The sequence below is a fragment of the Moschus berezovskii genome, chromosome 3, assembly GCF_049115385.1.
Source record: "Moschus berezovskii isolate FMDL1 chromosome 3, NW_MosBer_1.0, whole genome shotgun sequence".
Classification (NCBI taxonomy): Eukaryota; Metazoa; Chordata; class Mammalia; order Artiodactyla; family Moschidae; genus Moschus; species Moschus berezovskii.
Window position 1 is genome coordinate 71,218,831 of NC_142462.1, and position 14,002 is coordinate 71,232,832.

The 14,002-nt window shown below is 42.1% G+C and overlaps 1 protein-coding gene across 1 annotated transcript in view; it reads right to left on the reverse strand.

Annotated features, from left to right (window-relative positions):
* Window positions 1–14,002, reverse strand: part of NPSR1 (neuropeptide S receptor 1) — a 160,093-nt gene that overhangs the window by 124,676 nt on the left and 21,415 nt on the right. The window contains 1 exon segment of the mRNA XM_088832314.1: window positions 1,116–1,248. Coding sequence (XP_088688440.1) covers window positions 1,116–1,248 — 133 coding nt within the window.

The window sequence follows — 14,002 nt, forward strand, 5'->3', positions numbered from 1 at the left end:
TCCACCCTGGTCACTGTAGCCCGACCTAAGCAGATGGGCCTCCTACACTTTGTTAAAGAGGAAGAGGGGAATGTCAGGATATCAACAAGGTATGGCTAAAGTTTTCTTGTAAGTTACAGTGTCATATGTTTCATATATTGGAGTTTAAGACCAAATTCCCAGGAACTCTCATGGCCATTACTGCAACTGAGAACACAGAACATGTTGAAATGTACCTGACAGCCCTTCCTAACAGTCATCTACCATTGCTCCTTGTTAGCACTTAACACTTATAAAACTTTTTTTTTTTTTTTGCATTTGCCCTCAGTAAGATTCAAGTTAAAAGCATATGACAGCTATCTGGTTCCCATGGCTCAGGACTTCACAGCTGTTTTAGGCTGGACCATCCAGGAATCCCATCTGCCCACTCTCTTCTCTGGCTTGTGGAGTAAAACTCTCAGTTATGTTTTCCTTTTGAACATGAGTCCTACCAATTTGGACTCTAGTCATCTATGTGGGGGTCTTTCTTTCATAGATCATTTTTAAACTTGAGAATATTTCATCATTCTCCTTCTAGGTGTGATGCATTCACTTTTCAACAGTACTGGCCAGCCACTAAATCCACCTTTAAGCATCTAAATCTAGGATATGATCCTTGTACTATGCCCAGCAGTGGTGTTATACATCACTTACATTTCAAAAGCAATGCCCACAGACTTAAATCTGCAAACTCCTTGAGACTTAACATTTATTACTGAGTAAAGATAATTCTGGCCCATTTTCTGGGGTATATTCTTTAAGCTCATCAGATGGTATGATATGATAATATTACCTTAGTGAACCACAGAGGCTGCTGTTTGTAGGGAAAGTAGAACCCTTTGGTAGCACTGACAATGGTATACTCAACTTCGTTGTTTAGAGAGTTATTTTTATAATGGAATCTTATAAATATTTAAATATGTTAAATTTGTTGGAAGAAAAATTCAAACTTGAGTTTTATATCCCTACAGAAATTATTCCCAAATCTGCAGCTGTGTTTTGGACTGGTAATACACCAATTCTGTCAGTAAAATACTTGACAGTGAGGAGTCATTGGAATTCTCCACTCAGCTCATTTATCTCCTGCAGCTGCTTACCTGTGATGGCCAGCTGAGTCACAAAAAACGTCATTCTCGACTTCCTCTTCCTCCTCCAGGTAGAGAACAGCACAACAGCATTTCCAACAATGGTGAAAACAAAGAGGACCCACAGAGTTATCAACTGCTCAGTCTGTGAAAAACAAAGCAACATAAAACCAGTGTAAGGGAGAACCCTAGTACTTTACAGAAAGCAAGGCTCAGGATTTGTTGTTGAAATGTCTTCCTCCTGGTCTCCTCTTCCCCACCTGTCAGAGCTCTGCTCTCAAAAGAACAAAAACACAATGGTCCTTATTTACACTGGCAGCAGTGTAAACTGACGCAACAATTAAAAAGATCTATTTGGAAATATATGTCAGCAGACAAAAACATAGGCACAGTATTCTTTGGCTATGCAATTTTAAACCTATGTGAAAGAATTCTAGGTGTTAAAAAGAACACTACAATCACAAAGATGTATCTATTTATTGTAAGAAGAAATTTGAAATTGCTTAAAGATAACAGGATATTTAAGTAAATAAAGCACTTCAATTCAGTGAACTATTATGTAGCAATTAACAATGACAGACCTGAAGATTATGTGGCAACATTAAAAATGCTTATAATATAATGGTAAGTGGAAAACATAATAAAATTATATATTGGGTATGATTACAACTCTGCAAAATTATACATGTAGGAAAAGAACTGAAGTGTACTAAAATGTTAAGAGTGGTTATTTTAGGGTAGTGTGATTATGGGTTTTCTTACTCTTTTTCCTTTGACCGAATTGTATAATATAGGAATATTAAAATTCCACTGAGAAAATGTATAATTAGTAAAAGTGAAAAAAAGTAGGAATGCTACTCATTCAAAATGTCAAGTTCTTTATAAAAAGTTTTCCATTCTCCCTTTAATGGAACTTTCCAGCTATCTTATGTCCAAAGCCCAGAAAAACAGAGGCAACAGGATGGGCTGGACACAGGGACTGGGGAGGGCTGGGCTGTGGGTGGGAACAGGGAGCCAAGGGGATCCAGAGGCAAGTCAGAGATCAGAAGCCGAGAGACTTCAGCCCAAAATGTTGGGCGGAATCCTGATAAGAATGTGCATGTCTAAGACCAGGATGCAAAGTGTTTCTCCTATTTGGAGAAGACAGTAGGAAGAGCCTGAAGAAGAGACTTCCCTGGCAGTAGAGTTGTTGAGACTTTGCCTTCCTGTGTGTGGGGTGCAGGTTTGATCCCTGGTTAGTGGGGCTAAGATCCTATATGCCTTGAGGCCAAAAAACCAAAACAGAAAACAGAAGTGATATTGTAATAAATTCCATAAAAATTTTTAAAATGATCTACATTAAAAAAAATCTTATTAATAAAAGAAGAGCCTGAAGAAATCCCTTATAATGATAAAATTGTATGTGATAAAATTGTATCCTGGCCAGGTGAGAGGACCCAGCTATTTGGTCAAATTCTAGTGTAAGGTGGTTATTGTGAAGGCTAACATCTACAATCACTCGACTTTAAATAAAGCAGATTACCCTACCTAATATGGGTGGATGTGGACTTCTTCCAATAAGTTGAAAGCTTTAAGAGAAAAAGCCGAGGTTTCCCAGAGAAGAAGGAAGATTCCCTGAAGAATTCCTTGTAGAACATAAATATCAAGCTTGAGTTTCTAGCCTGTTATCTCCTTTAAGAATTTCAGACTTGGAGTCCCCACAATCATGTGAGCAAACTTCTTAAAGTAGGTATCCTCCTTTCTCTCTTTCTGTCAATGTAATATATTAAATATTTATCTGGGTTTTCCCGATGGTTCAGTGGTAAAGAATCCGCCTGCCAGTGCAGGAGATGTTAGTGTGTTCCCTGAATCAAGAAGATCACCTGGAGGAGGAAATGGCAACCCACTCCAGTATTCTTGCCTGGGAAATCCCATGGACAGAGGAGCCTGGCATGCTACTGTCCATGGGGTCGCAAAAGAATCGGACACGACTCAACAACTAAACAACATATCTCTCTATCTATCTTCTATTTAATCTATCTATCTTTCTATTGGTTCTGTTTTCTGTAGAGAACTCTGACTAAAACATTCCCTGAAAATCTGAGGCATCACATCAGCACTTTCTCTTATACTATATTAATTTTAAATTACACAATAGCAGACAAATCAATTCTTTAAAACCTATAATGAACCAGATAAAGCTCAGATCCCATTTGTCCACCACTTTCAATTTTGATTAAGTCCCCTCTCTCAGAAGGTAAATATCCTTTCAATTATACTGTATATTCTTCTTATCCTTTGAAAAATACATCATAAGCACGTACACACACATCCATGATAATTAAATATCAAACTGATATTAAAGTTCTCCATCTCACATGTACAGATGAGTTCTGAGGCCCTGGTAGAGGTCTGGGCCACAGAATGGTAGAAGTTAGGGAGTGTTCCTTGTGGTGGTGCTGGGGGAAGGGTGGGCGCACAAGTGGAGCGAAAGGTCCAGAGGGTGGACAATCTCTGCCGCTTTGAAGGGCACAGGTGACAATACCTCACCTCCACATGCTTACATCATCTCTCATTTGGAAGACAGTGTCTTTGCTCAGCACCAGGCTTCCTGATTTTTCTCTGGTCCTTTTCTGATCAGAAGGGATACCTTTTTCTGGATGACTCATTTCTCTAGCAGCCTAAAAATGGGTGGCACTGAGAAAGCATTAGGAATAGAAACTAATTGTTATGAAAATGGTTATTCTGAGTCTTTGTAAGAGAATTCTCTCCTTTGAGATCTATGGACAACTGTGTTGTCAGGGGCAGATACAGCAGGGGAAGCCTTGATGGGCCAGGCTGACCTTCCCCATTCAGCAGGTCATTTGTAGGTAGTGAACATAAGTAAGTGGTTTGAAATTGGAGGACCTGCTTTTTAAAACTGTAGAGCAACCTGGGGACCAATGCAAGAAAATAGGTGGCTTGGAAGTCTGAGCAGATCTTGTGGACACTATGATGTTGGCAGATGACATAGGAGATGCATCAGGCATCTATGTCCCCAATATGGTCCTAATGTCATTTGCTCTCTGGGAAGGCGACGGCATCCTGGTAATGCACATGGTTCAGGAAAGATCAAGGAGCCCTGAGAGCAGGTGGTGTGGCAGGTGGGGCCTGCAAAGTCCTTTTCAGCCCTGCTGAGAACACAAATGAGAGCTTTTCTAAGAATTTCTCCTATTTCTCTTAGGAGATCTTTTTCACCCAGAGAAGTGTTTTGATGCCTTAAAAAATTCCTTGCTTTGAATTACAAAACCCTGTACCATATCCAGAAAACTTTCTCCATTTGGGTGGAGGTGGAGAGTAGTTTATTTCCATACTTGTCCAGTACTAAGTCAATTTCTGTTGAACTCTTTCAGCCTCAGATGAAGAAGAAAAGGAATGTTAGAATGCTTGTGATTTTTTTTCATCAGATCAGAAATCCAGCACTCCACAGTGAATGGGGAGAGAGTACATCTGGAAGCAGACAAAGAAGGAGGCCCGGCACTCTGCAGGGGACAACAGAGTGTCAGGAAGGCAGTGAATACCGGCTGTTTTCCTCACCAAGTCCCTTGTCTTCACCAACACCACTCCTGGCCCTGCCCAGCTCCAGCCTCCCTTTAGCTAGGAGAAGGCAGCTGGGCATCATTCTCCTCATGAGATTCCCTGGGGGGCTGACCTCCCTCCCTGATTCAACAGGATGACTCTTACTTTACAGGAGAGAGAGTGAACAAGCCTGCTGCCCTGTGCTCCGGCATCTTAGCGCCTCCACACCTTACAGAGACAACCTCCAACTTTGCAGCAAGTCGGCATCAAACTTTCCCATTTTCTACTTCTGACACAGAATTTTTTCCAATTAAAATTACACTCTGAAGGACTTTTGGATGAGAATTAGAAAGAGAATTAAGTAAACCAAGTGTAATTTTGAACTAGAAGTCAAGATTTTTTTCCCCAGAATCCATCTTTCTTCACACTCCCTTTTCCTGACATAACTAAGTGCCTATGGGAAGTACAGTTAGGCCACATCTCCAGAAAAGTAATACTGAAGTGGGCAAATGATTTGCTTTTCACCAAGCATGCTTGGGATTATACTGCTGACACCAAGATTCAGATTTCCAGAAATCACTTTTCTCTAGTAGAGGAGCCACTGGACTCCCAGCGGACATGGGAGGGCTGCTTTTTTCATCTTTGTACTTCAGGATCCTGACCAGGCAGCCAATCTCTTCAAAGTAGGCTTGGGGCTCAGAACTGCCCTGCTGAGAGCAGAGAGTGACAAATACTGCAAATCAAATTATCCCATTTTGACATATCAGTGTATTGGAGGTCAGGTCTCAGGAGGGCTTGGAGCAGTGAGTGCTGGCTCTGCAGCTGAGCCTCTTCTGAAGAACCTGCAGTAACCACGCTTTGGGCTGGCTGGCCCAGGGTGCTCTGTGAACAGGCCCGGGTCTATAATACTCTTCTTGGGATTAGATGACATCTGTGGGGTGGGTTGAGCAAATTCTGTGAAATCAAGTCCACTCCTTCTGCTTTGCAGTTTTCTACTGAAAGTCTCAGCTTAATTCATTGGCTTCAGGAAATTTCTAGATGGGAGAAGCTCCTTACTGTAACTTACTAAGAGCCGTGTGTATTTATTTATTAATTCATTCAATATCAATGAAATGTGTATAGTACAAAGTGTTGACACTACATCAGTTCAGTTCAGTTCAGTCGCTCAGTCGTGTCCGACTCTCCGCGACCCCATGAATCACAGCACGCCAGGCCTCCCTGTCCATCACCAACTCCCGGAGTACACTCAAACTCATGTCCACAGAGTCGGTGATGCCATCCAGCCATCTCATTCTCCGTCGTCCCCCTCTCCTCCCGCCCCCAACCTTTCCCAGCATCAGAGTCTTTTCCAGTGAGTCAACTCGTCTCATGAGGTGGCCAAAGTATTGGAGTTTCAGCTTTAGCATCAGTCCCTCCAATGAACATCCAGGATTGATCTCCTTTAGAATGGACTGGTTGGATCTCCTTGCAGTATAAGGGACTCTCAAGAGTCTTCTCCAACACCACAGTTCAAAAGCATCGATTCTTCGGCGATCAGCTTTCTTCACAGTCCAACTCTCACATCCATACATGACCACGGGAAAAACCATAGCCTTGACTAGACGGACCTTGGTCGGCAAAGTAATGTCTCTGCTTTTTAATATACTATCAAGGTTGGTCATAACTTTCCTTCCAAGGAGCAAGCGTCTTTTAATTTCATGGCTGCAATCAGCATCTGCAGTGATTTTGGAGCCCAAGAAAACAAAGTCTGACACTGTTTCCACTGTTTTTCCATCTATTTCCCATGAAGTGATGGGACCAGATGCCATGATCTTTGTTTTCTGAATGTTGAGCTTCAAGCCAACCTTTTCACTCTCCTCTTTCACTTTCATCAAGAGGCTTTTGAGTTCCTCTTCACTTTCTGCCATAAGGGTAGTGTCATCTGCATATCTGAGGTTATTGATATTTCTCCCAGCAATCTTGATTCCAGCTTGTGCTTCTTCCAGCCCAGCGTTCCTCATGATGTACTCTGCATATAAGTTAAATAAGCAAGGTGACAATATACAACCTTGACGTACACCTTTTCCTATTTGGAACCAGTCTGTTGTTCCATGACCGGTTCTAACTGTTGCTTCCTGACCTGCATACAGGTTTCTCAAGAGGCAGGTCAGGTGGTCTGGTATTCCCATCTCTTTCAGAATGTTCCACAGTTTATTGTGATCCACACAGTCAAAGGCTTTGGCATAGTCAATGAAGCAGAAATAGATGTTTTTCTGAAACTCTCTTGCTTTCTCCATGATCCAGCGGATGTTGGCAATTTGATCTCTGGTGCCTCTGCCTTTTCTAAAACCTGCTTGAACATCTACATAGCAGACTAAAATACGTAGACTGTATAAATTATACCCAGATAAAATTAAATCCTGTGTGTGTCAACTGTCCAAAGGTCATTAAGTATAAAAACAATTACATAGTTGTAGAGTTGGACTGTGAAGAAAGCTGATCGCCGAAGAATTGATGCTTTTGAACTGTGGTGCTAGAGAAGACTCTTGAGAGTCCCTTGGACTGCAAGGAGAGCCAACCAGTCCATTCTAAAGGAGATTGATCCTGGGTGTTCATTGGAAGGACTGATGCTAAAGTTGAAACTGCAATACTTTGGCCACCTCATGCGACGAGTTGACTCACTGGAAAAGACTCTGATGCTGGGAGGGATTGTGGGCAGGAGGAGAAGGGGACGACAGAGAATGAGATGGCTGGATGGCATCACCGACTCGATGGACATGAGTTTGAGTGAACTCCGTGAGTTGGTGATGGACAGGGAGGCCTGGGGTGCTGTGATTCATGGGGTCGCAAAGAGTCGGACACGACTGAGCGACTGCACTGAACTGAATTGAGGATTATTTTATTCACAGCATTCTTAACCTATGCATGCACATACACCTAAACATACACACACATCCCAAGGTAATATGAAGATCTGGAAAACTACGAGAATGGGAATTGGGGAAACGAGTTTAGAGGCATTTGAGCATCACAGTCCAGTGAGTCATTTAGTAGAAAAGTGAGTAGGTTTTCAAACCTGCCTGATCTGGGATCAGATTCTTTACTGATTGCTGGATGTGTGACACATCAGTAAGTGATTACTTCTCTGAGCCTGTTTTCTCACTTATAAAAGGATAACAGAAATGAAATCTGTCTCAGGGTACTTGTAATGGATAGAGATGATGATGAAAATGAAGATTTCTAGCTCAGTGTCTGATGCATAGTACACACAACATAAAAATTGGTTTATCTCCTTTTTAGGTTCATGGACTATATTTTAGGTTTGAGCAGTGATTTGTAAATAATTGACTCCTTTTTAAGAATGATGCTTGAATTTACCCTCTTCGTCCCATTTTCTGTTCTGGTCTGTTGGAATTTCACCCCAGCCTAATCTGCACTCCTTCCTCCACACGTAGAGATTGTGAACTATTTAAGAATATAGCTGGGGATTAAATGCCCCCTAGTGGTCATATGAGGCAAAAGTTCAAGCCAGATGCTTAGCACAGAACAGAGGTAGTAAGTGAATTTGGAATTTTTCAATGACTATAGTGTGTTTTCAACTCAGTTACATAGTTGTGGGCTTATGACTAATTAATTTGCTTTTAACCTAAAGTTAACGACACCATGCAGTGATGCCAGCTCCCAGCAGATCAGAAAATTACAACGGTTTAAGAGGGATGAATTGTAGCTTTCTCTTGATGATGCTGGTGCTGGCACAAGGCTGATACTTGGGATGGGATATGCTTCCAGAGTCAAAACGATTTCCATGAGATCAGGCATTAAGTCTGGGTCACCATTCCACACTGGCATTTTATCTTCCCTATAGGAAGAACTTAATAATATGGTTGATGACAAGGGCAAGGGTACTTATAAATATCACAAGAATGAACATTATCCCAGGAAATACAGGACATTTAGCTAAATGACTCTAGTTGAAACTAGATAACTCAGACTTGTCTGAAGAGGAAGACAAGATTTATCCAAACCCAAAGAATGATAATCTTTTCCAAGAAGTCCTGGAAACTGAAAGCAAACAAAACATGCCTAAGGTATCTTTAACAATCACAGGGTGAATGGGAGCTAAGATTATTTGAGTGAATCCCATTATTAATCTAGCACCTGACTGGCTTAGTTTGTAATGTATGATAGGTACTTAGTAAATGCTTGTTGGTGATTGTCAGGTGCAATTGTCACAGCCTGACTGATGAGATGACTCTGTCCTCAATTTTATAGGTAAGGAAGTAAGGGCTCAGAGAAGTTGCTACCTAGATTACCTGGCTCCTAAGCAAATAGGAAAAGGAGTGCGTCAAGGTTGTATATTGTCACCTTGCTTATTTAACTTATATGCAGAGTACATCATGAGGAACGCTGGGCTGGAAGAAGCACAAGCTGGAATCAAGATTGCTGGGAGAAATATCAATAACCTCAGATATGCAGATGACACTACCGTTATGGCAGAAAGTGAAGAGGAACTCAAAAGCCTCTTGATGAAAGTGAAAGAGGAGAGTGAAAAGGTTGGCTTGAAGCTCAACATTCAGAAAACAAAGATCATGGCATCTGGTCCCATCACTTCATGGGAAATAGATGGAAAAACAGTGGAAACAGTGTCAGACTTTGTTTTTTTGGGCTCCAAAATCACTGCAGATGCTGATTGCAGCCATGAAATTAAAAGACGCTTGCTCCTTGGAAGGAAAGTTATGACCAACCTTGATAGTATATTAAAAAGCAGAGACATTACTTTGCCGACCAAGGTCCGTCTAGTCAAGGCAATGGTTTTTCCCGTGGTCATGTATGGATGTGAGAGTTGGACTGTGAAGAAAGCTGATCGCCGAAGAATCGATGCTTTTGAACTGTGGTGTTGGAGAAGACTCTTGAGAGTCCCTTATACTGCAAGGAGATCCAACCAGTCCATTCTAGAGGAGATCAATCCTGGATGTTCATTGGAGGGACTGATGCTAAAGCTGAAACTCCAATACTTTGGCCACCTCATGAGACGAGTTGACTCACTGGAAAAGACTCTGATGCTGGGAAAGGTTGGGGGCGGGAGGAGAAGGGGACGACGGAGAATGAGATGGCTGGATGGCATCACCGACTCTGTGGACATGAGTTTGAGTGTACTCCGGGAGTTGGTGATGGACAGGGAGGCCTGGCGTGCTGTGATTCATGGGGTTGCGGAGAGTCGGACACGACTGAGCGACTGAACTGAACTGAACTGAACTGAAGCAATGCAGCAGGAACTTGAACATGGCTTTGCTTGACGGAAAAGTCCACACCATGTTTACTGGTAGTGATTTTCTGCTTGAATTTTGGGCCAGAGATGGTAAAGTTGCCTCATTTATTTTCAATTTTCAGGTGGGAAGCAGACCTTCATTTTGCTTCTGACCCAAACTTGTCTGAAGTTGGGTTTCTGAAGCTGAATCAGCTTCACAACTGCCTCCCCGAGGACGGAGGGTAAGGTCAGTGCTCAATATGTGTCTGTATGGATGAACCCTGGACTGACGTGTGGCTTCCAGACAACGGAAGCTGTAAATATCACACAAGATGCAGCTGCGTCGTGTGCCTCAGGGAGTACAGGGCTTTCTTAGCCTTTACATTTTCACGGTTCATTTTATGGATCTTGTTATTTCTATGATGTTGAAGATGAATATCTCAAACACAAGAAGTAGCAAATACATCATACTTCCCAAGAGAAGAAATGAAGTCTCCAAAAGGTTATGATTCAGACTCAGTTCTCAATCGGCAAACCAATAAGCTCTACAGTCTTGTCACTGAGACCCGTGTGCTCCCTGTCATTCATAGCACCCAGGTTCTGAAGCCTACTCCAAGCCTCAGTAGTTTTGCTTCGGTGGATTGGAAATACCAAAAGCAGAGCTCTGAAAACATCCTGTTCCATTGAGGCTGAATCACTATGTAACACAGGGAGCACACAGTTTAAAGTGAGGCAGGCAGGACCCGACTACAAAGCTTTGGGTTCCCAAAGCTGCTTCATTAGACTTGGGGAATGAGATGCACTAAGAGGATCTGTAGACCCTTGGGTAGTGACCATTTCTGAACAGTTGGAAACCTGTCGCTCAGTAGCTTGTCCCAACTTTCTCCCAAGCCTCGCCCCACCTGCTGCTAAGCAAGCACTGCCAAGTGGTCAACAACCAGTAAGGCAGTCAATCAGGAGGCATAGGGTAGGACCCAGCTTGCTCACAAGTGCTCACCTTGGCTTCTTCCCCAAAACCACTTCCTGCTAATGCCCCTTTGGAAAATCTGCAATTTCACCATCCTGCCAGTAACCCAGCTTGAAGACACTCTCTGTGGAATTATTGTCATCACAACCACCTATCTACACTCACCTTTTCTAGCTGTTTTACCTAGACCACTGATGATTCTGTCTTGGATTACTTCCAGGATAACTTTCATTGGTAATACTCAATTATGAAAAAAAATAGCTATAAGAGTTTTTAATTAGTTGCTATTACAAAAAATTAGAAAATTACAAAAAGCTACATGTACCTGTGGATGTTAATTTCAGTCTTATGTTTTTATAAGCCTTTTCATATCATTTTAACAGGGGTCTAGAACAGAAAGGTATATTGCATCCTGTTACTAACGCCTGGTGGGACCTGCTGGAAAGGGGCCTCCTGCGTGAAGAATAGAGAATGTGAATGGGTTGGGAGGTATTGTCATAGCCCAAGTCTGTTGAGGTTGACAGTAGGGCTGTCAACCAAAATGGTCCCAAATAGTTGGGCACTAAGAATTGTCCTGTGATCTCTCATGTGGTGTATAAACGGGCAAGGCATTTAGCCTGAGAGGAAAGGTTGGTGTACAAATGATACTCAAGCTGAAATTGGGAAACTGTCCTTGAAATCATGTTGTTGCGATTATGGTTATATTGGTTCTCATTCTGCATAATTAAGCTCAACAAACGTTTAATGAGAATCTAGCAGCAAAGTTCAACATAACTTGGGATCTTTACCACAGGTCCACAGAAGTTCCATAGTACCATAGAGGGGAGGCTAGGACAAGGAGCTCCTAGTCTGATGGTAGAGGCATATATGTAAACAAAAATGTTCAATGTGAGCTGCTGTCATGGAGGTGCTGTAGAATCCCCAATAAGGGACATCTTGGAAGAAACTGAGGAGGGACTGGGATGGTTGATCAAAAGGTATAGCCTGGAGAAATTAAGGTGTGACTTGGGTCTGAAAAATGAATAGATGTAATCAAGCAAACAAGTCGGTTGCCTGGGAACAGTATGAGGAAAGGCAGACTGAAAAATTTTAGATTAGTGGAGACAGACAGGGCCCATCCACAAATATAAGGTGTGGTCATAGAGCAGAGAAAGGCTTATAAGAAGATAGTCTTGTGTCCTAAAAACTATTTCAAAAGTGGAGAAAGGTCCACTCTGGGACTTTGTCCTAAGTTAAAAGAACTTGCTACCAAAAGAAAAGATTCCTCTCTCTGGACTCTTCTCCACTTATCTTCGTTGCCCTGTCTCTTAATACCACTATCATGGATGAGAGAATTCAACTTTAGCTTCTTCAAACTAGGCTGAACAGAAAAGCAATTCTCTGCCTAACATTTATTTCCAGGTTTAGCTTCCAGGACATATTGTATAAGCTCTTTCTCCTCTGACCAGAAAGGGTTAGATATTGGTCTGGAATATTTGATCATTACTGCCGTAGGTCATATTTTGTGTTTAGTTAGCAGTGTTAGCTGCTCACTGCCTAATTGTTCTCATTTCTGTCAGGCTTTGGTGCAGATTAGGACTGCCTTTGCATGACTGAGTGATGCAATTCCCTGGTTACTAGTGAATTCTTGGATTTCACCAGAAGCAGAAATGCCCATGTCCCGCATTCATTTCAATGTGAGTCCCTTCTTGTGAGTCATTCTTGGATCATAAAGAACCTCCAGATTAATCACAAATAGAGTGTATTGGAAGCTTTGAGGCATTTAAATTCTGGTATTCCATCCAAATTCTCACAGTATATCAGACCGCACATGCTAGAAATCATCTTAAAATCCACTGGGCTCCAAGTCCAGGTTGAAATTATATTTGTTGAACAAACGAATGAAGTGTCTGCTGTGTACCAAGAACTGAGATTAACATTTAAATTGCTATTTGAGCTCCAGACCCTTGAAATATAGAAACTAACATTTGGGTAAATTAGGTCCAAATCTCTGCAATGTAGTAGAAACCAAAGGATTACTGTGTGATAAAAATACCAAGAAACTATTCTTCTGCATGATCCACAGATTAAAAAATAAGCCTGTGGGAATTTATTTTCTGTCTTGGAGGTGCTACTAAGTAGGGAAAAGTGTCTGAGGAACCTTCTTCCTGAGGGTTTATCTCAGCTCAGACCTTCAATCTGTGATACATTTAATCTGTCGTTTCCATAGTTTCCAGTCCATCCAGGAGGCTCAAACTTGAGTAGCCAGAAGAAATCTGGGGAAGTGAGCAAGTGGAAGAGCACAGACAGATATGAGGATAATGCATGGAGCTGAACATCCTGGTAAATGAGAATGGGTGGGGGAAAGAGGCCTAAGGGCTCTGAATGACGATTCCAGGGAGATTGTCCTATATTACTATTATTTTCTGTGCATCTAAATTGGGTGGTTGGTCAACAGAGTTTAAAAAGCTAATGAGTTAGTGTACACCCAGTGACAGCTGGTCATCTGCCTTGGTTTCCTTTGTCCTTGCATTCCCCTGCCTGTCTCTTTGGGCCTCCTGTGTTCTATCTGGTCCCCTACATGCAAGCCTTCCCAGCCCAGGGTTGAACACTAGTCCCTCCACCACTCATCAGTCACTTTATAGGCTCCCTGGGAGCCTATTCAAGGTCGACAGATGCAGACACCTGCCTGACTCCAAGCATTGCTCCCACTCCACCTGAGCCTCTTGGATTTTGACAGAGTTGGCCACATCACCTTGGGCCTATGCTCAGAAGCCCTAGTTGCCAGCAGTGGCCAGTGCCCTGGGCAGGCTTGGTCCTCTAACCCTGATGTCTGCTTCTGTCTAATCCACGTTCCTGCAGTTCTAAACATGGAAACCAAGTGCACTTTATGGGTCAGCCCTTCCCAATGATAGTAGAAAAACAACATGATTGGAAAACGGAGATTTAAAGAAATAGATAATTCACAGGTTGCACGCTTAATCCAGAAATCACTATTAAAATATCTATTGGGGTCAGAGTGGGAAAATATTCTAAGAGAAGCAATATGAGACAGGAAAGAAAGAAATGAAATAGGAGAATCACTGCATTTCCCCCACTAAATTCCTGAATTCTGCTTTAGCTTTGAAAGTGTATAACCTTCATTATTAACAGAGCAAATCGCACTTGCATCCACATAGTTCATTACTA